The 25,672-nt window shown below is 46.2% G+C and overlaps 1 protein-coding gene and 1 non-coding gene across 2 annotated transcripts in view; one reads left to right on the plus strand and one right to left on the minus strand.

Annotated features, from left to right (window-relative positions):
* Positions 1 to 1,595: 1,595 nt before the first annotated feature.
* Hebp1 (heme binding protein 1) overlaps positions 1,596 to 25,672 on the plus strand; it is a 30,695-nt gene continuing 6,618 nt past the window's right edge. The window contains exons 1-3 of the mRNA XM_028780955.1: positions 1,596 to 1,791; positions 15,133 to 15,271; positions 17,662 to 17,842. Of these exons, the coding sequence (XP_028636788.1) occupies positions 1,714 to 1,791; positions 15,133 to 15,271; positions 17,662 to 17,842 (398 nt within the window). The 5' untranslated portion in view covers positions 1,596 to 1,713. The remainder of the gene's footprint in view (positions 1,792 to 15,132; positions 15,272 to 17,661; positions 17,843 to 25,672) is intronic.
* On the minus strand, positions 21,283 to 21,414 carry LOC114632553. Its single transcript, XR_003713111.1, has one exon. It is a non-coding gene; the product is annotated as a small nucleolar RNA SNORA17 (small nucleolar RNA).

Below are 25,672 nucleotides of genomic sequence, written 5' to 3' on the forward strand. Positions count from 1 at the left end.
TACTATGACAAAACACTATGACCAAAAGCAGCTCCAGGAGAAAAGGTTTATTGTTTTCTCTCTTTTTTTTTTTTTTTCGAGACAGGGTTTCTCTTGTGTAGCCCTGGCTGTCCTGGAACTCACTCTATAGACCAGGCTGGCCTCGAACTCTCGAACTCAGAAATCCACCTGCCTCTGCCTCCCAAGTGCTGGGATTAAAGGTGTGCGCCACCACCACCCGGCTTCAGCCTACTTTCTTAACAACTTGGGATCACCTGCCAAAGAGTGACCCCATCCACAGTGGGATGGGCCATCTCACCTCAGTCATTAATCAAGTAATTGCCCCACAGACTTGCTGACAGGCAAGCCAATGCAGGCATGCTCTCGACAGAGACTCCTCTTCTCAAATAACACTAGCTTGTGTCAAGTTGACTGGGACACATAAAACAATGGGCTTCACTGTGACATTTTGTGTCTACTATTTGCATATCATTTGCATATGCACTTTGCTCGTATTCAGTACCTTCTTACCATTCCTCCCCCCACCCCTCTGTAAGATGGGTATGTGTACATCTGTGTAGATTATTAGTATCTCGTACCCTAATATCTGTGATACTAGGGTATGTGATGTGTGTATATTAGTGGTCCTAGAGTACAGATAATATTTATAAAGTGCTTGGCAAGAAATAGGCACTCAAGAAAAAAAATTGTGACAAAATCGGTTAGGTCCTAAGGGGACTGAATGAGCTGTTGTTTGGGCAAGTAGTGTGAAACTTGGGATTAATACACTGATGGGACTGGAGAGATGGCTCAGCGGTTAAAGACGCACACTGACTGCCCTTACAGTGGATCCGAGTTCAGTTCCCAGTATCCATCTTTGAGACCTCCTGTGATACTAGCTCCCAGGGAAATACAGTGCATTCGTGTGTGTGTGTGTGTGTGTGTGCACCCCCGCGCGAACGCGATCGAGTGTACACTGAGTGGCGGGAACGTCCACAGGGCGAGGGGCAGTGAGCGCGTGAGTAGACAGGCGAACGCGCGACGCGCGCGCGCGCACACACACACACAGACACACACACACACCACAATTTAAAGAAAACCCATTTTTAAATTCATTGTAGAGCTTGTTATGGTGACAAACACCTGTAATCAGCCCGGAGGAAGCCCAGACAGGAAGAGCATGTGTTTCCAGCCACCCTGTTTACACAGTGAATTCCAGGCCAGCCTGGACTATGCTGAGACCCTGCCCTCCAAATTAAAAAGACAAAGTTAAAAAAGAAAACAGTAAGAAACTGGTTAAACGGGGTTTTTCCATCCCCTTAGAAGAAGAAGCCAGGAATGGCAGTGATCACTTGCAAGCCCAGCACTCCAGAAGCTGAAGCAGAGGGATCCTCAGACCTGCCTAGGCAGCCTAGCAGGACCCTGTCACAAAATAACACACATTTTCATTTTTAATCCTCTGAGCGAGGCAGTGGGGTAGGAAGAGGGTGATTAACGAAAGTATTTACGAAGTGAGATGCTATAGGCTTGAACCAGCGCCCCACCCAGGAGACTGGGCTCATATGGGTGGAGTCTTAGGATCCTGCCCAGGCCACGCCCGGTGTCGCCCAGTGGGCGGAGACCGCCGCAGCTCCGCCCCAGTCGCCTGTCTACTCACGCGCTCACTGCCCCTCGCCCTGTGGACCTTACCGCCACTGAGTGTACACTCGATCGTCCAGACCCCACGGCGTCACCATGTTGGGCATGATCAGGAACTCACTGTTCGGGAGCGTGGAGACGTGGCCTTGGCAGGTTCTAAGCACTGGGGGCAAGGTAGGCCGGCAGGGCTGCAGAGGACCTGAAGGAGGACTGCGGCGCGGCCGTCCCGACCCTGGCCGGGGCTGGAGCTGGTGCTGCGGGGCTTTGGGTGGGACTGTGACAGAAGCTGCTTTCCGGCTGGGGCTGTCCTGTGCTGCCGGGGCGCTTGTTCTGAGAAGGAGGGGAGAGAGCTGTGAGGCTCGGCCAGACTCCTGACGGGGAAAGGCTCCATCTTGGCGAGTGGGACACCGCCTGTTGAATGCTTCGGTCCATTTAAGCCTTCCAAACCGTCTGAACCTTAGGTCCGAGACCTACTCTGCCCCAGGCTAGCCTGGCACTGTCTGTGTAAGCTAAACTAGCCTCGAATTCTGTCGCAATATTCCTCCTACCTCAGCCTTCCCAGAGTTGGGATTATAGACATGACCCACCACGCCTGGCTACATTCTGAACATTTTTGTGAGAGTCTCAGGGTTGCATACACGACTGACCGAAATCCTAGCAGGCAAAAAACAAGACAACAACAAAACCCAAGTACAGGAGGAGTAGAAAGGGTGTGTGCAGCAGGCATATCTGCAGGGAGCCATGAAGGGCCCTTCAGCCTGTCTTGGGCTGTGAAGCTCCACTTGTGTGGGAGTTCCCAGTCAAGTACATGTGCAAAGGCTCAGAGCGGCACGTTTGCTTTTGATTTGTACAATTGTTAGTGCTGGATGCTTGGAATGAGTGAGGAAACATAATCAACTTCTTCTACCAAATTTGCATCTGCACTGGAGTGTGCATCGGAACGTTGGGTCTGCTTTCATAAAAATCAGGAGTTTGGGTACTCAGGTAGAATCTTGAAGGCATGTGTTGTTTCTCCTAAACTAGTATTTGATTATTGATTGATTGATATTGGGAATTAAACCTAGACCCTTGTGTGGACCAAACCAAGTGTTTTGCAACTGATCTGCTCCCTCAGTCTGACATAAAGTTTACCTCAGGACAGTCTCTCATCATAATGATTCTGAATAAAGGCCTGTGTTACCTGGGGCCACATCCTGGAACCTACTACGGTGAACCTCACACAAAAGCCCACAACTCAACTTTAGTCTAGACTCAGCCATCCAGAAGTCTGTCAAGTCATCCGTCCTGCTCTCAGAGGTTCCTTGTTTGATCGCAGAACAAGCAACTGAGGCCCTGATCAACTGAAGCCCTGATCACACGGGGACACGAGTTCAAAGACAGATAGTGAAAAGGAGCGAAGGTGGCTGGTTAGATTATACAGCCTGGTGGCTACTGAAGCATGTCGAAAGTTCAACTTCCTCAGGACTAGTCTTGCCAAATCTTTAAGGAACTCCAAATACCCAAGTTCTCTGTGAGAAATCTCCCGATTAAAGATTAATTACTAACAAATAGCACTTTTTTGTATGCCAGCTATATGTGGGCCATGTGGCTTGAAAATGAGGACTAAGAGTGGACAAAACCAGACTGGATATGGTGGCTCATGTTTACAATCCCAGAATTCAAGACGCAGAGGCAGGAGGTTTGCTACAAGTTTGAGACCAGACTGGGCTACGTGTGAGTTCCAAGCTGGAGCTCTATAACAACAGAGTAGGTGAATCTACCTCAGAGTTCTGCCCTTGTGGAGGTTAGGTTCCTGCAGTTAATGACCAAATAGATACATACTATGGTGCTAGAGAGGTGGCTCAGTGGTTAAGAGTGTGCGCTGCTCTTGTAGAGGACATGAGTTCAATTCCCAGCTTCCCCGTTAGGCAGCTCACACCAAAGTGCAAGGTATCTGCTGAAAGACTTCTAGTGTGGTTATCTCATTAAAACTTCAAAAGCGGGGCTGGAGAGATGGCTCAGCGGTTAAGAGCAGTGACTGCTCTTCCAGAGGTGCTGAGTTCAATTCCCAGCAACCACATGGTGGCTCACAACCATCTGTAATGGGATCTGATGCCCTCTTCTGGTATGTCTGAAGACAGCTACAATGTACTCATATAAATAAAATAAATATTAAAAAAAAAAAATAAAGTTCTCCCAGTCAAAAAAAAAAAAAAAAAAAACTTCAAAAGCGTTTATTTAGCCAGGTGTGGCTGCAATCCTAGCACTCAGAAGTGGAGGCAGGAGGATTGTAAGTAAGTCATTTAACATCTCAGCTACCGTAGCCCCAGATTCTTCAGCTGTAAAGGGAAACTAACACTACCTCTGACAGTTTATTAAATATTCAAAGACAAGTCTGAGCTCTGTTTTTTCACAAAGAGTTGGGCTGTTGACATTTTTGAGGATCCTCTCTCTCTCTGAAAATGACCCGCTTTATCCTGGAAAGAGTCTAGGTCAGATTCTGCCATCTCCACCCCTGGCAGGTAGAAGGCACACTGCGGAGCCCCATGTTGGGCAGGCTTCATGCTATCCATATGCTCAAGGCTGATTCCAGTCAAACCTTATCAGGCTCTTCATTGCTCAGGGAAGGAGGGACTAGGGAGCCCTCTGTGCTAAGTTGGGTGGGTCTTGAGAATGCTTGGAACAGGGCTGATAGGAATGACTGATGTCCTTCAGTCCAACCTATGCAAATTTGTCCAGACCAACAGCCTGGTTTTGAATCCTGACTCCCCCATCTGCCCACTGAGACCTGGGCATGGTACTTAATCTCTTATTTCCCCAATACCTCCAGAAATCAAGGCTGAAGCACTAACCTCATGGGGCTTGTTGGAGGCATTGTATGAATGACTGGATTCATGTTGTTTCAAGTAACAGCAATACATAGAAAGTTCTCTGTTGGGTTAGTAATCTTAGCAGTTTCTTCTCAGGAAAGCGGGCATCTAAAACTCATCACGTGATTTTTAGCCTGGAAAAAAAAATGATCTTAAGAGGACTTGCATAGCCCAGAGCGAGAGATATTCTTGTAAGGCCTTTGGAGTTTGACCCTCACCCAGTTTGCTCCATTGTGAAATATTGGTGTTTGTAACCACAGGTCCAGATCCTCACCCAGGAACTGGTTGAGCCCCTCGGTCATTGGGAGGTGGGGGAAAGAAAGGCTGCTGCTGTGTTCCACAGAACAAAAGAACACTCTGGGGTGACTGATGTTGAGAATCAGCAGTGTTCACACAGGTGGCTGATTCCAGTTAGATAATACATTCATTTAGAGCTATACGGAATTGATGGTTTTTCTAGTATCCTTTTTTTTTTGCCTTTCTTCTTTCTCTCTTCCTGCTTTTAATTTCATTTTTATGAAACAGGGTCTCGTGTAACCCAGATTGAACCCCTGATACTCCCACCTCCACCCCTAGGTGCCGGGAATGGCTCGCACAGCCATGCCTGACTTACATCCGCCTTCATTCATTCATTTCTTTTTCTTTGGAGTTTTGGTTTTGTGAGACACGTTCTCATGGAAGTCCAGGCTGAGCCTCTCAGTGCTGGGGTTAAAGGCAGGTCCCACCACACCCAGTTAATGTTCAGCTTCTACCCTTAACTTTCTCCAGTGGTCCAGTGACACAGATGGCAGGTGTGAGCACTGATTCTGTGGACAGGTAGTACCCACGAGAGACCTGAGCTGGCTTCCCCCCCCCACCCCCCACCCCCCGCAGCTATTAACCAGGTTCTCGTGCCTGAATTAAGCAGTCACTACTGTGGTCCTTGTCAATAAATTCAATCTGGTTCACTCTGTGGGTATCCTTTCCAAAAAGAAAGTGTTTATAGAGCATCAATAACATGCAAGTCGTGGTACTAGATACAGAGAGATACAGCGGTGACGCAGACTGTCCTGACCCGGACTTATGACTGGGGGTATGGCTTATGCATATCATTATGTCACTATAGTTAAAAGAAGTGTTTTGTTAATGTACAGAAGCCTCCTAGCAAGCTACCCTAGGAAATTTATTTTAGATAGACCCCTCTCTGAGGGGGTGAATTCAAGATCATAGGACGCTTTCCTTTAGTAAGACTCATCTGATGACACACAGGGGCAGTAAAAAAATCTTCCAGGCAGAAGAAGCAGCAGGAACGAGTGGGAACATCCTGGGCATTAAAGGAAACAAGAACCTGGCATAGCTCGCACCTGTAATCCCAGCTCCCATGAGGATGAGGCAGGAGGATCACCATGAGTTTGAGATTAGCCTGCTGGCGTACAGAGTGAGACCCTGTGTCAGAAGGGGAGGAGAAAGATAGGAAAGAAATGGCAGTGTGACATGGAAGTATTCTGGTTCCGCTGGCAGACCCCAGGAGAAGCTAGGTGACACGTGGGTCATGTAGGTCAGTTAAGGAGTCAGTGATGGGTTGAGAGACAGCTCCGCAGTTAAGAACTCTTACTGCCTTTGCAAAGTTGATTCCCAAGACCTACATGGTAGCTCACAACCTCTTATAACTCCAGGTCTGGAGGCTCTGACACCTTCTGACCTCCAAGGGTTCCTTAGCATATGGTGCACACACACATACACTCAGGGATATACATCCATGCACAGAAAGGAAAATAAACTAGTACCATGAGAATTCAGCAATGATTGATTAGACAGTGGACTGCTGGACAATGAGATCTATACAGAAGCTCCACATGGGCTTCTCGCCCACCTCACCCCATACTGGACCTTACTCTCCCCCTGTCAATGACTTCTGTATTTATTCCTATTTCTCAACATCAGCTTTCTTCTCAGCTTCAGACCCTTCTGGCCAGCTGCACCACAGGCCATTTGCTCATCCAACAGGGTCAGAGAAAGAGCTAGGCAAGGACCCCTTCTATGTATTTATATTTTCCTTATACAGAAGTATCTAGCCTTTGGAGTTTGAAGAGAGGCGAGGTTACTCAGGAGCGAGGGGTGGGATGATAAGAGTCCGGCATCAAGGTTGATGCTGACTTACAGACCCTTTCCTGGAACCTCAGACATACCCACACAAGCCTGTGATTAATACCGAAAACAGTTCAATTAATTTAGAGTAGTAAACACCAGCAAGGCCCCAGATCACCGTCACTGGGCTCAAGTCTACGAAAGCAGATCCCTTCAACATCCTGAAGTTTCTTTGGTATCTTTGTCTGCCCTCCTCTCTTGACAGTCTGCTCCACCCACACCGGTCTGCTCCCTCTCTTCTTAGTACTACTACTAAGTACTAAGTACTTAGTACTTCTACTATAGTATTACTGTTCTAAAACAAAAAAAATTATTTTGAGATTCTATTTATTTTTATTTTTGTGTGCATGGATGTGTTATGTCTAAATGCATGTCTGGGCACCACAAGTGTGCAGTGTTGGCAGACTGGAGTTGCAGGCTATTATAAGCTACCATGTGGGTGCTGGAAAACCAAACCCAGGTCCTCTGGAAGAGCACCCAAGCACTGAGCTGAGCTGAGCTGAGTTGAGCTGAGCTGTCTCTAGTCCCAACATACTGTTCTTGGTGTCTCTGACAATCCCCTCTTCTCACCATCAGCACTTTGGTACATTTGAGAATAACTGTTTGTAGCCAGGAGAAGTAGTGTGTTGCCTTTATTCGAAGCATTTCAGATACTGAGGCAGAATTGCAACAGTTCAAAGGCAACCTGAGCTACAGCGTGAGTTCCATCCAGGCCAACCTGGGCTATTGAGAGATACCCAGTCTCAAAATAAAACAAAAACAACAAAGGAAAAACAAAACAAACAACCAAAAGAAAAAAAACAAAAAAGAAAAACTAACATTAAACAAATCATTTGTGATTTCATCTTACCACCTGGTTATTATTCCCAATTTATTAATCTCTAGTCTTGAGTCTACAGAATCTGCCAGAGGTTTGCAACAATGTTTATTCAAAGAAGCAAACACTGAACACCCAGGTGGATGATCTGGAAGCCCCTTTAAGTACTGTGACCTACCAGAACAGGATAGTACACTCAGAGCTCCCAGAGTCCCCTAAGCAGCCCTGTGCCGTGTCTCCACACCTCCCTGGTGCACTGCACCCCTTCTGATGACAACATACTGTCCTCTGGTTTCCCCTTTGCAAAATCCAGTCTTTCCTGATATCAGAAACCGTGACATGAGCTGGGAGGATGGCACAGTTGTCATCCTGTTGTTTACCTTGCAAACGTGATGACCTATGATCCATCCCTGAACTCATGTAAAACAAACAAACAAACAAACAAGCAAACAAGCACTGGGGAGAAAAAGCCAGGAGACTCCCTGGGATTCACTGGCAGGCCTGCCTGTGCGTACTTATTGACTTCTAAACCAAAAGAGAGACCCTGTCTCAAAACACAAACAACCAAGGGGCCTGAAGCGATGGCTCAATGGTTGAAAGCACTGGCTGTCCTTGAGGACCTGGTTAAATTCCTAGTATCCATATGATGGTCCACAAGCATCCATAAGTCCAGTTTAAGAGGACCTGATGCCTTCTTCTGACCTCTGGGAGCCGGGGATGCACCTGGTGCACACATACACACACACACACACACACACACACACACACACGATGAAATTAAGAAACCCTTTTCTTTATTTTCTTTATACATGTGTATATATATATATATATTGCATAATGTATATAATGTACATATACATAATATATATTATTCATGTAGGCATTCATATACATAAAAAAATAAATCTTTAAAAGGTAGTTGGATCCTGATAAATAATATCCTGATAAATTTTCCTCTTGTTTACACACACACACACAAACACACACACACGCACGCGCTCGCACACGCAACAGAGAGAGAGAGAGAGAGAGAGAGAGAGAGAGAGAGAACGAGAGAGAGAGAATGAACCCAGGTCCTTTTGCACTATAGCATGAGGCACAATGTTCAGTACAGAGCAAATCTTCAGTGCTGTTGAAAGTCCAAAGAACCAGCTGTCTCTTTTCCAGTAAGTTCCCCATTTGTTACAAAAGTCAACTAAAAGAAATGAATTTCGAGGCTTCATTTAGAGTTTGTCGCCAACATATAAATAAATGTCTGTTCCAAATAACAGACACAGTGGCTAAAGAGAAGCAGAGTGCTGGGCGCATCCCCACAACCCTGGAGTACTTCGAGAAGCATTAGAGCACAGGTCGGGAGCAGAAGTCTATTTCCTGTCCCACCTCTTAGCAACTGGATCTTCTGTCTGCCTGGTTCCTCATTTCCTTTTGGGGAAATGTAGTTAGATGAACTTTAAAACCATTTGCAATTCTGAACCTCTGTGATTCACAATCCAGTTTGGAGAAGTCAAAACATTACAAGTAGCAGAATCCCAGGGTGAGAGGGGTCACGGAGAAAGAGGTGTGGTAGAATCTTCTGCTGTGGCACACACAGATTCACTATGGAAGGCAGTTTGGACACGCTAGTCTTAAAGCCTCATAAAGTTCCTTAGTGTGATGGCTCAGAGTCACCCTTGATTCTTAGTTTGATGCAATTCCTGTCTCATAGAAAAGGGCTTGCTTTCTTTATTATTTAATGCTTTGACAATTTCATAATATATATAATACATTTTAGTCCTTTATACTTCCTGTTATCTTGTCTCATTCTGCAGCTTTCTTCCCAAAAGTGTCTCCTTGCTCTCCTGTGTTCTCTCTCTGTCTCTGTGGATGTATGTGTCTGTGTGTCTCTGTGTCTCTCTGTGTCTCTCTGTCCTTCTGTCTCTGTCTGTGTATCTATGTGTCTGTCTCTGTATATGTCTGTATGTGTGTGTGTGTGTCTCTCTCTCTTTCTTTGCCTCTGTGCGCATGTGTCTGTCTCTCTGTGACTCTCTGTCTCTCTGTCTATCTGTCTATCTGTCTATCTGTCTCTGTCTCTGTGTGTCTGTCTGTCTCTGTCTCTCTGTCTCAGTGTACATGTGTCTGTGTGTCTCTGTGTGTCTCTCTTTCTGTCTGTCTGTCTGTCTGTCTCTGTGTGTGTGTCTCTGTCTCTCTGTGTATATCTCTCTCTGTCTCTGTGCATGTGTCTGTGTGTCTCTCTGTCTTTCTATCTGTCTCTATGTGTGTGTGTCTGTGTGTTTCTGTGTGTGTGTCTGTGTGTCTCTCTGTCTGTCTCTGTCTGTGTGTCTCTGTCTCTGCCTGTCTCTCTGCTTCTCTGAGTATCTCTCTCTCTCTCTGTCTTTCTCTCTCTGTCTCTCTCTGTGTCTCTCTCTTCTCTCTCTCCTCTCTCTTTCTCTTTCTTTCTCTCTCTCTCTCTCTTTCTTTCTCTCTCTCTGCGTGTGTGTGTGTGTGTGTGTGTGTGTGTGTTTTCCACTGAGTTTAAATAGGCTTTCCTGTATTAGCACCGGAGGAGCATAGTCACACCACTGAAGAAACTCTTACCCCAGCCACTATGAACTGTCAGGGCATGAGAAATATCTGTCTGAGACAGATCTCGGAGAGCCCAGGCTATCCTTGATCTCAAATGTCTGTTCTTCCTGTCTCTAATTCCCCATTGTTAAAGCTAGAATCATGTACTACCTCAGTCCGTTTACACAGTGTGAGGGGATTGAACCCAGAGCTTTGGGAATGTGAAGCAAGCACTCTACCATCGAGTTACACCCTCAACCCCTGAATGGGAACTTAAGCATGAAACTGACCCCTGGAGTTTGCACTCAGTTCTCCTGGCTCTAGGTGTGGTGGTGTATGTCTTTAGTCTCAGCACTGGGAAGCAGAGGCTTGCAGGTCACTGTGAGTTTGAGACCAGCACAGTCTGGTTGCAGTATAGCAAGTTCCAGGCCAGCCAGGGTTATACAGTGAGACCACTTCCTGCCCCACTCTTCCCTAAAAGATAAAATTTCCCTGTCCTCTTTCTTATAACTCACCTTTAATATGCACTACAAAACAATAGGGTTTTTCTTTTGCATTCATATTTGGAAATATGAAATTAAAGTACTAAACATGTTGAGAATCTCTCAGTTGAGAATTTTCTGTGTAGAATGTTACAGGAAACCCTGTTTGATAACCCTGAGCCAGCCAGTTCCTCAGGCAGGTGTCTCATCTTCATAATCACCTAAGGAGAGACAGCCTTTCTTCATATAAAACTTTGTGGTTTTTGTCTTGTCCACAAAGTCTTTATTTTTCAACCCCAACAGTGTCCCATCTCCAGACAGTGAAATCAAAAGAGATTTACCTTTAGTGCATTGAGATAAAATTCGCTCAACCAGAAGAGGGGAAAAAACTAAAAGAAAAAAAAAACAGTTACATTGTACCCAACACTGAGGGTCATGTGTTAGTTTTGCAGAATTTTGCTTCAGCCACATACTTAGAAAGCCTGGTATAGAAATATTTTTCCATAGCTGGAGAGATGGCTCAGCAGTTAAGAGCACTGCCTGTTCTTCCAGAGGATCCAGGTTCAATTCCCAGCACCCACATGGTGGCTCACATCTGTCAGTAACTTGAGTGTCAGGGGCTCCAATTCCCTTTTCTAGCCTCCTGGGCACCAAGAATATACATGATACACAGATATAAATACACACATAGACATAAAAAAAATTTAAAGTCTTAAAAACTAACTAACTAACAAAACCAGTGCAATGGCCGTGTTCACCTTAATCCCAGCATTTAGGAGGCAGAAGCAGGCAGACGTCTGTGAGTTTGAGGTCAGCCTGGTCTACAGGGTGAGTTCCAGGATAGCCAGGGGTACACAGAGAAACCCTGTCAACCCTGTCTCAAACAAAGAAAAAGAAGTGTGTTTCTTGTTGTGGATTATAATTTAAAAAAAAAAAGTTGAGGAACAGACAGAAATGAGGTTTGAGAAACACTGCCTTGCTGAATGTACAGGAACCCAAAATTATATCTGGAAAAACATCACATGGCAAGGTTTGTCCTGAGTCTGAACACCAGGGAAAGGCTGGGTACAAAGTACAGACTGTAGCAGAGAAAGGCTTTGTGTGGGAAGAGAGACTGTAGCATCAGGAGATACTAACTGAGAGGCTGGGAATGCAGCTCCTTGGTAGGACTGTTTGTTGGAGCAGCATTGGAGGCCCATTAAGGGAAAGCTGTTGTCTTCTAGCCCAAAGAATGGGATCTCCCCTCCAAAGGTGGTGTCATGCCATCATCTCCTCCCTTAAGAGTTCTTGCAGCCAGGCAGGCTAGTCACCCGACCAAGGGACCATCCACTGGAAGGCAGGTTTCCATAAAGAGGATGGAGGAATACTTATCCATTTAATGAGATAATACCATACCTTTCCTTCCCAGAATTCCAGCCTTTAGTAGCATACAGAGCTGTAGTCAAGTCTGCTCATTTTCCTGCTTTGCTCAGAAATGCATACCGTGTCTCTCTTCCAAACAAGATTCCCCTAACACCTCAGACCTCACTTTCTTAGAAGCTCCTCTCCCCATGGTGGGGATGGCCTCCATGTCAGTTTCAGTCAAATGGCTCCTTCTTCCCTCTTTCTCCTTCAGGCAGCCACCTGGCCTGGGTTTGTTTGTTTATTTAGCTCTGAAAGACTTCCTCTGGAGACTATTTTTAAGTTCTTTTATTAATGAGTCTAAGAACCCCAAAAATGGACCCCCTTTCTTCAGTAATGTGGCAACTCTAATGGGCCCCATCCCCAGCCCCCAAAGAAATAAATAAACAAATAGAGTAAAGAGAGAAAGAGAAGCTAGGGACTAGCTCAGGGGTAGAGATTCTAAGCACACACACCATGACACAACACACACACATACATACACACATACATACAAATGCATACGCACCACGACATATTACACAATACCCCTATACACACATACATACACATACATACATACATACATATATACATACACACACACCATGATACAACACACACACATACATACATACACATACACACACACATACATACACACACCATGATACAACACATACATACATACACATACACACACACACACACACACATACACACCATGACATATCACACAACACCCCTATACACACATACATACACACACCATGACATATCACACAGCACCGCTACACACACACACACACATACACACACACACATACACTCGTCAAGGGCACTGGGCTCCCTCTTGACACTAGAATAAACAGAGGTAGGGGATGGTGTTGAGTCTAGAAGCTGTTGAACAGAAGCACTTTGCCCCCCCACCCCCCACCCCCGTGTGGTACTGGGGATAAAACTGAGGGCCTCCTCCACAATAAGTCAGCCCTCTACTTCCGAGCTGTATCCCAGCCCTCTAACAAATCTCAGCCATGCTTCTAGGGCGAGGTGGTCGTTGGGATTTTCAGTTTCAGGAGGTTGTTGCTGTTAAAGCAGGTTTTGTTTATTTTCTCCTTTCCATGTTTTTCTTTACTTTTCTGGCATCTCCCAAATGTTGGCTCTCCTGTGCATTTTGGTTTTATTACTTACTTTTTTTGGTGGGGGGGGGGGTTGGTTTTTTTGAGACAAGGTTTCTCTGTGTAGCTCTGGCTGTCCTGGAACTCACTCTGTAGACCAGACTAGCCTCGAACTCAGAAATCCACCTGCCTCTGGCTCTCAAGTGCTGGAATTAAAGGCGTGCACCACCACTGCCTGGCTATTACTTACTTGCTTATTTACTGTGTGTGTGTGTGTGTGTGTGTGTGTGCACATGTATGTTCATTCATGTAAGCACACTGTGGCACTCGTGTGACAGTCAGGGGACAGACAACTTGCAGAAGTCGGACCTCACCTCCCACCACACAGCACCTGGGAATCGAACCTAGGACATCGGGCTCAGTGACAAGTGTCTTTACCTGCCGAGCCACCCTATCACCCTACCTCTTTAAGTCAGGATAAATTTACACATGAGAACAAGGTTCATTGGCAGAGTTTCATCATCTCTATACATACATTATATACATTACACTTCGTTCTTGCTTGACTCCTACTCTTCTCCTCCCTCTCCACATAGCTCCCTTCAGCTTTCTTGTCGTGTGTGTGTGTGTGTGTGTGTGTGTGTGTGTGTGTGTTTAAATCTGGATTCTACATGAAAGGAAACAAGATGTCTGTTCTCACCCTCCTCCACCCTCCCTTTAGACCTCTTCCTCCCGTCATGGTCCACACCCCTGTACGTACAGTCTATTACATTTAAATTTGGATGCCACACATGAGGAAGCATGGCATCTGTCTCTGCGTCTGGATTCTTTCACTCGGCGTGGTGGTGCTGTCAGCACCAATTGCTCTCCTGCAAGTGTTGTTTTGCTCATATTCACAGCTAAACAAGACCATCGTCTGAACCACACGGTCTGTATCCACCGCTCTGTCTAGAGTGCACCCGTGTCTTGGTTGTTGTGAATAACACAGTCATAGGTGTGGATGTGTGGAGCCCTGTGGTGTGCAGACCTGGGCTACGTTGGGTACATTTCCAGGAATGGTGCAGCTGGGTCCTGTGGTCATTCTGGTTTTAGTTCTTCCATAGTAGTTGAGCTACTTTGCATTCTGTCAACAGTGTAAATGGTTCCTCTTTCCCTACACCCTTATCCTTGCCAGCAGATGCTGTCATTTGTCATTTGGCTGCCACTGCCACCACCTGCCCTCCACCCCCTCTTCCTCTTGTCTTTGTAGCTTCTTTGGGTAGGCCTATTTGGTAACGAGTATGGGGGGGGGGTGTTTGTTATTTTTTGGTTAGATTTTTTTTTAAATTATTACTTTGCTTTTTGAGACAGGATCTCATGTAGCCCAGGCTGGCCTGGAACTCCTGATCCCTCTGCCTCCATCTCCCAAGTGCTGGGTTGACAGGTAGGTGCCTTCACTTATGTTTTTGCTAGCTTCCTTGTCATCTTCTCCTGGTCTTCTTCTTTTCTTGCCTTTCTCCCAGCAACGTTGTCTTCTAACCATTCTAGGGATTTTCTTCATATCTGTTACCATATTTTTGAAAGATTAATTTTTAAATTATGTATATGTGGACAAGAATCAAGGTACCCTAGCATCCAGAGGCATTGGATCCCCTGGACCTCTAATTACAGAGAGTTGTGAGCTGCCCAACATGGGTGCTGGGAAGTAAACTTGGGTCCTTTGCAAGAGCATTGCACACTCTTCACCTCTGAGCCATCTCTCCAGCACACAATACTTCTCTCTTTCTTTTTATTTCATCTCCAAAAGCTTTTTCTATCTCTTGGTGTTCCATTTTTCTAGTGTTTCCTATATTCTGGGGGTACAATAGTTTCTCTGTCTCCCTCAGAATATCTCTTATTAGATTTGTTGGGTTGCTTGGTTGGTGGTGGTTTTGCTTTGAGACAGCATGTCATGTAGCCCAGGCTAGCCTTCAACTTATGTAGCTGAGGATAACCTTGAACTCCTGTTCTGTCTCCACCTCCCAAGACAGTTACAGATGTGCACTATCCCTTCCTATAAGATTTTTAAAATAGCTTTTGACAGTCTACAGTAATAACAATCTCAGAGTCTATTTCTTATAATGCTTCCTATCGAGTCTATCTCCACACAGTTACCCACTCCGGGGGTTTCTCATTGCTTTCAGCTCCTTTGTTCTCACTCCCTGTGTCTCCTGCATCTCTAGGAAGACGTCTCCTATGAGGAAAGAGCCTGTGAAGGGGGGAAGTTTGCTACTGTGGAGGTGACAGACAAGCCTGTGGACGAGGCTCTCCGGGAAGCAATGCCCAAGATCATGAAGTATGTGGGTGGCACCAATGACAAAGGTGAGCATCCCAGAGGGACAGGGCTCTGTTTGAGCTCATGTCATCCCTGGAAACATCAGGGAATGGCTGTGGACACCTGTAACTGCCTATTCCAATGTCATGAGCAGGAAGTTCATGGTGGGGGGAGGGGATTTGCTATCAGACCACACTGATGTCAGCCCAGCCAGCCTCTCAAGTTGAGATGTACATGTTCTCTGTCACTCAGTTCTTTGTTCTATGCAAGTACAGAGCCAGATGCTCACTCTGGTTGTTTGTTTGTTTGTTTGTTTGTTTGTTTTTTAACTCTGCAGTGTTCACTGTGTCCTTGCATTGGGTGAATGGGCTAACCCATAGTGAACTGTCTTTTGTGCAAGGCATGGTTTTCATCTAACGAGAGACTGCTAGCACCAGGCTAGAAATCTGACAGCCCTCAGACTTTGGGTTGCAGGGGCCCAGCGAGCTGTTAGCTGTGAGCCTCAGATTCAGTTTTGGTGGTTGAAGATCTGTGAGCTCTAAAACCATCCCTGGCTTCAGGGCATGGCTACCCCATGCTGTCTGACCTCTCTCCCAGCCCCATTTCTAAAGTAATTGGACTGAAGTTTCATGCAGTCCCGCCGCAACCTCCTGCCAGCAGGAAAGACGCGGCACACTCAGGATCCTTCTGCAGTATAAGCTTTAATGCATCTTGAGAGGGAGAGCATAAGCTTCACAAACGAGGAGGGACCCCAAGGGCCTAAAACCCTTCCCTTATATAGAGAGCTAAGCTCGCCTGGGACGTGGCAGTCTCTGATGGGCTCCTGTTGCCTCAGGCCACATGACGTGTTCCAACTGTCAGATTAATCGAGGCGGGAAAACGTTCCAGCGCATGCGCACAGACTTGTTAATGGCAATGATGTGATAAGGATAGCTTCCCACACATGCAAGCTACACCATGGGAGTTTAAATTATAATATTTTTGAGACTGGGTCTTTACATAGCAGTGGCTGTCCTGGAACTCACTATATAGACAAGGCTGGCCTCGAACTCTCCGAGAGTCACTTGTCTCTGTCTCCTGAAGACCCTTAAGTCTGACTTAAGTGGCCCTGTAGGATTCCTGCAGATTAGCCTTTGGTTTTAAAAGAAAATGTAATTAGAAGTGCTGGGTTTAATTTTTGAGTATTTTTTATGCTGGTACTTAGAAAGGTAGTGAAGAATTATTTTTAAACATGGTAATGTTTTCTTGGAGCAAAGTAAGCACGCTTTGGAAAATAAGTTGACCTGTCAGAGTTCAGAATAGTTTTTGTTTGTTTGTTTGTTTGTTTGTTTTGTTTTGTTTGTTTTTCTTAACCATTAAAATATTCCTTTGGGTAAAAATATGTATAAAGAAAACACTGTGATTAATTTCCTCCTCTTTTCTGGTTCACTCATTGCTATGTCTCTTTAGGACTTCACAGTGCTGGAGTCAAACCCAGGGCCTTGGGTGTGCTGAGCAAATGCTCTCCCACTGAGCTACAGCCCCAGCCCCTGGATTTTGAGTCAGGATCTCGCTGTATAGCTCAGGCGGGTGGAGCTCACAATCCTTTCTCTTCCTCCTGTGTGTTGGCATTAAAGGCATGCGCACTGGGCACTTGCAAGGCCTTTTAATATAAACAGAGTAGTCCTACACTCGCATATTTTGTGTCTGCAGCTTGTTGTTTTGTGATTTCCCTCTGCGGCTAAGCATCTTCTTAAGCATAAGTACTCACAGGTATACTGCATGGCGTCATGCATCCCTAATTCACTCAGACATACTCCCGTTTTGAACAGTTGCAAACTATCCTGCAGGGAATGTTTATCATCCATAATCTTCCATATTGTATATTTTTTTCCTCAAAAAATGCAGGTCCTTATGTATCTACATTCTTACTGCATGTCACCAAATATTTTTTGGTTTTGTTTTCTTCAAGCATGGGAGCTGGAGAAATGGTTCAATGGTTAGGATTGATTACTACTCTTGCAGAAGACCTAAACTCAGTTCCCAGCAAACAGAAAAGCTGGAGAGATGGCTCAGCACCCAAGAGCACAGGCGGCTCTTGCAGAGGACCAGTGCTCTGTTCTCAGCACCCACCTGGTGGCTCACAGCCATCTGTAATCCCAGTTCTAGGGCCTCTGCTGCCCTCTGCTGCCCTCTGCTGCCCTCTACAGATACCTACATGAGCAGAGTGCACATAAGCTCCTGAAGGCACACATACAAACATCTAAAATGGATAAATGGTACCACCATACTCCAACCTCAGATATGTAAAAGGAAGGGATATTGCACGTGTCTAATCATGTGTATTTACCGCCTGAAATGTTTGTTGCTCATTTTTTTAAAAACTTGCCATAGAAGAGAACTGAGACCCATGGCCCTCTGTCTAACACCTGCTTCCCTCTGCATTCTGATGCTTCAGGAATCGGCATGGGCATGACTGTCCCTGTCTCTTTTGCCGTGTTTCCCAATGAAGATGGCTCCCTGCAGAAGAAACTGAAAGTCTGGTTCCGGATTCCAAACCAATTTCAAGGCAACCCACCGGCCCCCAGTGATGAGAGCGTGAAGATCGAGGAGCGGGAAGGCATCACTGTCTATTCCACGTAAGGAGACATTCTTGGCATTTGCTGATCTTAGCCACTCCTCGGATCTGCTCAGTGAATATTTACATTGGCTTTTCACCGTTGCTTAATTCCATGCGGAAACACTGAGTTGTAGCAGTAACTCACTTTAATTCAGACAGTAGCACACATGTATTTGTGGTTTATCTGGATAAATGCCTTGGCCTGTAGCCATATTGATAGGTAGAAAGAGTCACCTCAGCCTAAGCTCCAGTTGAACACCTATATTAGCCATAACAGGGTCTTAGTAAAATCAAGGGATATATAAATGTGTGTGTTTGTGTGTATAAATAATATATATGTCAGTTCTGTATATGTCAATAATGTATATGTCAATAGTATTGACAGTAATGTGAATGTGTGTGTGTGTGTGTGTATGTGTGTGTGTTTGTGTGTGTAATAGTTTGGGGTCATGGATACATAGGGATATAATAGCTGGAAATACATGATTTACACCCCAGACTTCCTTTGATAACGAAGGGTAGAGAATGTTTGTCAGAGCTCAGCAGCCAGCCCCCTGCTTGTTCCTGGTCTGTGGTCCTTTAAGCCAAGGACACATCTGCCCTCCTATCCTCTGGCTCTGTGTTAGGACTCCCTTCGCCGTTACATTTATAAAAGTAGTAGATGCAAACCGTTGCCTGCTCTTGCTTGCTTTACTTTGTATTGTTTTCTTGTGCTGGGAATTAAACCCAGCAGTCCATACACTCTGAGCTTGTATTCTACTGCCTGTCTGATCCACAGAGATCTGCAGGGCTCTGGTAAGATCTGCAGGGCTCTAGCCCAGCCAGGGTGGCCAAAGAGTTGTGCTCTCCAAAAGGGAGATGGGAGTGGGATGGAGGCTCGGCTAGCCAGTGGGGCATGGGCGGCTAGGAGCCGAGGTCTGGAAGTGACCTCAGTAGGCTCAAGCCAGCTTCCAGGGGACGAAAGCTTCAGGAGAGAACTCTTTTCCCCAAACAAAAGGTGTCATGGCTCTTATATGACAGAAGCTCTCAGACGATCCTTGATGAAGTATTTCTCACACCTTTTTTTTTTTGGACAGATATATCTATATAGATGATATAGATATAGATAGATATAGATATATTGGGTGAGTTAGGATCTGCCAGCATATGCTTTCTATTAGCTTGGCCTGAGATGTTAGGGCTGCTTCATCTGCATGTGGAGGGACTTCAGGATGCTGCCTCTATATGGCTGTCAGTGTCCTCTCCATGGGATGTCATGGTCTTGTGACAGGGACCTGGTTGGGAGTAGGTAAAACGCCTACCATCCTCAGGTCTGAGGTGCCAGGGCTTCTGAACCTACTCAGCCTTATCAAGTTTCCTGGCACGGTTCACTGCCCCATATTCTACCCCCAAACTACTCGTACCCACAGCCTGGTGCGTGTTTCTTATCCTTTGGTCCTTAGTCTACCCTCAGAAGTCAAGTCTCTTCTAGATAATTGGTAACTCCCTGTTTGTCAAAATCCCACTGTGTAACAGGCACCTAACCAGATTCAGAGAAAGACCAGAACCTTCACTAGTAGTAATCACAGGTTAGGGGTTGGGTTCTGCTCAACTTCATGAAAATCAACTATACAAATGATCTTGCACTGCACGGTTCTGTCCACTGAAAGCCCCCCACCCAAACGTTGCTAATAGGCTTTCCTATTCTAATTCCTCCTCTGGGGGTGGGACTTTGTTTCCTAGAGCTTAAAATCATTCCTTAGAAAGCTAGTGTGATGTAATCTTGCCTGCTGTGGACAGTCTTTGGCTGGGTGAACAGAGCCCCCTGGAGGACAGAGAAGGTGGTGCAACCATGCCACTGACATGGAACCCCACCCCCGCCCCCCAGTCCTATGTTTCTTTCTATTCTAGCCCTCATTCAGACTTCTCAGCCTCTGTGCAGAGGCTTCTGGAAACTCTAAGCAGAATAAGGCAGGTAGGTAGCTGAGGTACCCAGGATGCAAAGTTTAAGGAAACACTTATTCCTACAGTCACCCAAGTACAGGGTGAGCATTGAGAGTAAGCCACCTTAAATTGTACTCTCTGGGTGTCTACTGGTCTCTCTGCCAGTCTCACCCACTCTCCTTCCTGCTCTCTGAGAAGCGGCAAGCAGTAAACTTCTATTATGTAGTGTGATTCTCAGCTCTGCTGCATAATAGCAAGATAACGCTGTAGAAATTAGTAAACTTCTCTTTTTTAAAACGCCCCCTCATACTTGCTGTCCACCCTGCAACCTCCCCCACAACAGAGGAAAAAACCCTCATTGTGGAAGCTTTAGCGTGTCACAGTGTGTCCCACAGTATTACCTTCTGTCCACACATCTTTACTTGCAAATGTTCATGCAATGAGTCACTGGTCTGGCACGAGGCCTCTGGCTTCTGCTACTCACTGGGACCATGAGCTGTCTCTTGGATATCCTGTTGTTGCTCTGTGTCAAGGAGATCTTGTAGTTTTGGATGTGTAGGACTGGCCCCTTCATGAATTCCAACAGTTCATCAATGGGGTAGATGTTGGGGGTCAGCCAACTCAAAGCCCTGGATCTGGGCCTAAGCTGGTCAGCGCACTGACTCTCCCACTTTCATGCCCTTGGGGAGAACTCACTAACAACCCCCACCACCAGGGCCAGCTCTACCCTGTTGCCCAGACAAGGTGTAGGGCCTGCTGTCTCAAGTACTGTAGCAGGTGAGGGGCAGGGGAAGCTCTCCTGCTCTGATGTCCCCCAGGGCCAACTGTCCCATGGTGACAGATGAGGGGTGGGGCCAGCTCTGCACAGCTCTCTGATATCAACATGTCCCCTGGCAGCAACCTAAACAAGGGATATCTGCCTGGCCTTTGGTTTTAACAGACCCCGCTGCTGCAGGGCCACAGGCCCAGACATGGCCCCCAGTGGCAGCATAGTCCAGAACCCCACCATGGTCCTGTGAGGTATCACCAGCTACTCACATCAGGTTTTTCCTCTTTACCCTCGAGTCTCCAGTTCTGCCTCTCTTCATTGTGCCCACATCCTTCTGTTTCTCTTTCTGCTCCATTTCTTCAGCACTGACCTGCTCTTCTGAGTGGTACCCAGGGTCTCTGAGTGTCTGGAGTTGTCCCAGGAGGACTATATGCTGCTCATGCCTTACGACACCAGGCATGGGGTCATATCCACCATGATATGTGCTCCACGCCACCCCCAGGCCTGTGTGGCACCTGACTGGTGGTCATCTCAGGCTAGCTCCGTGTCTATGCCCCATGGCACTGATCTGGTGGTCATCTTGTGCTATCTTCTCACCTCACCCCCCAAGTGGTCCCCTGTGGTCATTTGTCTCAGGCTCACGTCTGCAGGGAGCCCTCAGTCCCAGGCAGGGTTCTTCTAGTCTCCTACCTGCTCCCGGTCCTAAGAGCCATCGCGGCTTGTGTAGTGCCAGATTGGTGGTCACCTCAGGATCGCTTTTTTCAGGAAACATTAGGCTACTAATCATTCAGGTGTTCACAGATCAGAACACTGAGGATAGATGTAGCCTCTCTCCTCTCTGCCATCGACTGATGCAAATGAGACCCGGCAGCCTCGCCTACAGGGCTTCGAGGGGCGGGGTTAGTAAGGTTCTTTAAGATTTAATTTCCCCCATTGGTTAAGCACCCGTAATGTAATCAACATCCTGTGAAAGGCAACCTATCAGTACGTTCTAAAGTATTATTTACACGTTTCTTAATGCTTGTGACCTGTTACTCTTTATCTAGTAATTATCTGAAGATCGACACAATTGAATCAGTTCACTCCTCACCCAGTCCGGCTACTTGGCTTTTATCCTTTGATCCAGGTCTGCCTCAGAGGCCAAGTCTCTTCTAAGTGATTGGTGACTCCCCATCTGTTGAAATCACACTGTGCGACAGGTGCCGAGCCATGCACAGAGGGGGCCAAGCATCCCCAACAGCAGCAGCCACAGTTGCAGACGGGGCTGACCTCTCACCATTTGCTCATCCAGACTCAGAACAGTGAGGGGCTGCTGCACTTGCTTTACTTTCTGTTGCTGTGGAGAAATACCACGACCGGAAGTGACTTATGGAGGGAAGAGTTTCTTTTGTCTGATGGCTCCAGAGGGAGAGTCTATAATGGTGGGTCACGCACAGCAGCAGGAGGCCAGAGCTAGAAGCTGAGCGATCACGACTTCAACAAAAAACACAAAACAGAGAGAGGAGAGCAGATGGGGCTAGACTACAAACTCTTAGAGCCCACAGCCAGTGACACCATTCCCCAGCAAAGCTCCACAATTCCCCAAACAGCACCACCACTGGGGGCCAAGAGTTCAAATCCCTTAGACGGTGGGGATGCACTTTGCACCCAAACCACCACAGTACAATTCCTGTTGTCTCTGTATGTTATGGGTACTTTCATTCTGAACATGCTGTATCACTGGGCAGCACACCCAGCCACCTATGGAAGGGAGAAAGCAAAAGATAAGAAATCCATTTGTACCCATCACTCGTCATAAATGGTCAGCTCAGGGACTGGGTTCTATCACATGGTGACAGGAAAAACATTCTCAACTATTTTTTTTTAGAAATTCTAGGCGTTATATGATTTCATCCATAAATATTTTAATTATGGGATATTTTTTAAAATATTACTATAGTGCCTACTACTTCTATACGTTAACAGTAATTTGTTAAATTCTAACAATATAAACTATTTATTTCTCTAGCTGTTTGTTTGTTTGTTTTTGTTTGTTTGTTTGTTTTGGTGCTTGAGGCAGAATCTTATCACGTATTCCATGCTGACGTCAAGTTCACAATCCTCCTGCCTCATCCCCTAGTGCTGGGTTAGAGGCATAGATGACTGTGCCTGACTCCCCCATTATCTTACCTTTGCAATTAGTCCATTGACTGTGTGTGTGTGTGTGTGTGTGTGTGTGCATATGTGTGTGTGAGAGAGATGTGCATGAGAGTGGGCATGCTTGTTCTACACATGCATGTGGAAGTCAGAGAACAATTTTGGCAGTCCGTTTTCTACTTCATTGCAGGTTCTGGGGATGAAGCTCAGGTCATAAGGTTTATATAGCAAGCACTTTTACCTGCTGAGCCATCTCCATCTCGTTGGCTTTGGTCAGTCCATTCTTAAGCCTTTTCGATCTGTATTTCTGCACATCACAGAGCATATTCCCTTGCTCTTGCGGTTGGTGGATCACTGGCCCTGTTGTTTCCCAAAGCCTCAATCTTACTCCTGGCATTTCTGTGTCACATTAACGCGTCCTTTTGCCCCTGTGTTGCCTGTAGACTGCTGTTTGCTACTAGAGATGCATTCAGGCTGAGGCTTTTGAGTTTGGAGCAAGAATCTTTCCTAGGTGTTTAGCCCCATTAGGGACTCCTGTGTCCCTGGGTGCTTAGGCCTGGTAGGGGCTCCTGTGTCTGGTAAACTCTGCCCCTGTATAGTTGGCTAGTGAGTGACGATGTCCCTGCTTATGTGCCTGTCCCATGGGAGCTTATCCAGTGACAGTGTCCTCTCTGTTTGCATCATCAGCTGGCGTACTTCAACAAACACAAGTCTCCCCTCTTCTCACACAGAGAGAGCAGGGGGCATGGCTGTCAGCTTCTCTTCCTTTGCTAGTTTTTAGGATTACTGGTTTCTTTCCTTGGTGTCGCCCTTCTGGTTTGTTTTGTTTTGCTTTAATTTTATTTTTTTGTTTTTGGTTGGTTGCTTGCTTGGTTCTGTGTTTTGTTTTGTTTTGTTTTGTTTTGTTTTGTTTTGTTTTTACTTTCAACAGAAGTACGACGTTAAACATGCTGGCTGCATTGTACTGCTTTGCGCTTGTTCTTTGGTCTTTGTTGTTGTTATTTTGTTTTGTTCTTTCACTTTTCTTTTTTGGCCTTAAGAAAATCTATTTAGGTGGTGTGGATATAAATACAGATATGGGTATGCCGTGAGAGGGTATAAAGGTCAGAGGGCAGCTCTGGGTGCTAGGCCTCGGTGTTCTCTTTGAGACAGACTCTCTGTTGCTTGTCTGCTGTATGCCAAGCTAGCTGGCCTGCAAGCGACCTGGGGTTCTCCGTCTCCACTTCCTATCACCCCAACAGAGCCCTGACATTACAGATGCTTTTGCTATGGGTCTGACTTTTATTGTGGGTACTCCAAGTTCAAACTCAGGATTGCATGCAAGCGTGCAAGCGCTTCTACTTTTGCACTGAGCCATTTCCCCAGCCCCTCCTTCCCTTTGTGAGATGGGGTCTCAGGATCCCACACTGGCCTTGACCTCACTATGTAGCCAGGAAGGACCTTGAACTTCTGGTCTCCATGCCTCCACCCTCTAAGTCCTAGGATTACAGGCGAGCACTGTAGCAGGATCTGAGCTTTTTATTCTCTCTGATGCTCAGATTGTCTCGAGTGGGGCCAGTAGGAGCCATGTTGGTTTCCCGTTGATCTCTTAATCTGTTGACACACCTCTCACCAGCTTTGGCGTCTTTCTTACTTTCAAATGCATCTTAACATTTCTTGCTCTCAGTTCATAGAGTTAACAACTCCTCTGTGACCTGGTTCTTTGTGATTGAAAAGGACACCTAGATAAAGGGTAGATTAGGAACAGAGAGATGACTCAGTGGCTATAACCATTAGCCACACAAGCTTACTAACCTGAGTTCAGTTCCCAGAACCCACATAAAACACAGATGCAGTGTCACGCGTCTGCGATCTCAGCCCCCTATGGTGAGATGGAGGTGGAGACAGGAGAATCATCTGGTAGCTCACGGTCCAGCTAGCCTGGGGTCTACAGTGAAGTAGCACAAACAAGAGACCCCTGCCTCAACAAGATGGAAGGCGAGAATCAGTCCCCCAGAGCTGTCCCCCGACCTTCACATGTGCACCATAGCACACGCAAGCATGCACACACACATGCGCAACATACATGTGCACATTAATAAATAAATGGTAAAGGATCATTTGAGGGGCTAGAGAAATGGGTCAGTGGATAACATCGCTTGTCTATAAACCAGAGGACCTGAGTTTGGATCCCCGGCGCTTATGTGAAAAAGACAAGGTCAGGTGCAGCAACACACATGGCTGACCCCAGTGCCGGGGAAGCAGAGATAGGAAAATGGGGGCTTATTGTCCAGCCAGTTTCGCAAAATCAGTGAGCTCTAGGCATAGTGAAAGACATCACAAAAAATAAGATAGAGAGAAATGAGGAAGACACCAGTGTCGACCCCTGGTCCTCACTTGTGTGCGCACACACCACTATATATACATACATGAGCACACACTACATGTAATACACACATAAAGTGAATCCATGAAAGAAACAGTGGGAGGAAAGGGTGGGGAAAGGGAACGGAAGAACAATTCTGTGAAATCTAAACATATAAAGGCAGCACACATCTATAACCCTAGCACACGGGGGGCTAAACTAGAAAGATTATATATTTGAGGCTAGCCTGGGGTACATAGGGAAACCCTGACACAAACAAACCAAAACAAAGTTTAGAAGAACCAAATACTGCATTTATTTAGCCTTGCTCCGCGGGTGAATGTTTTATAACTGAACATATCATGGGGACATTATCATCTGATTTATCGTGAGCTTATTCCTGGGTTGGCCACACGGTGTCGCCACAAGTCAAATGTGCATTTGCAGCACTTGGATTCTGTGTGTCACTCTGGTTTAGCCGAAAACAAAGTTGGTAAGAGACGGCAGCCGTACTTCATGTAACACAGTGAGAATGTTTGATGACTAAGTCCTCTTTCTACAGCCCTGCAAGTCCATTCCCACAGAGACATTAATTAGCAGGACTGTTTAGATAAATAAAATGCCTTAGGAAAAAAAGATAGCTGAATAGGTCTTTTTGTTATCGTTGCTGTTGCTGT

Source organism: Grammomys surdaster, unplaced genomic scaffold (assembly GCF_004785775.1).
Source record: "Grammomys surdaster isolate TR1022 unplaced genomic scaffold, NIH_TR_1.0 373, whole genome shotgun sequence".
Lineage (NCBI taxonomy): Eukaryota > Metazoa > Chordata > Mammalia > Rodentia > Muridae > Grammomys > Grammomys surdaster.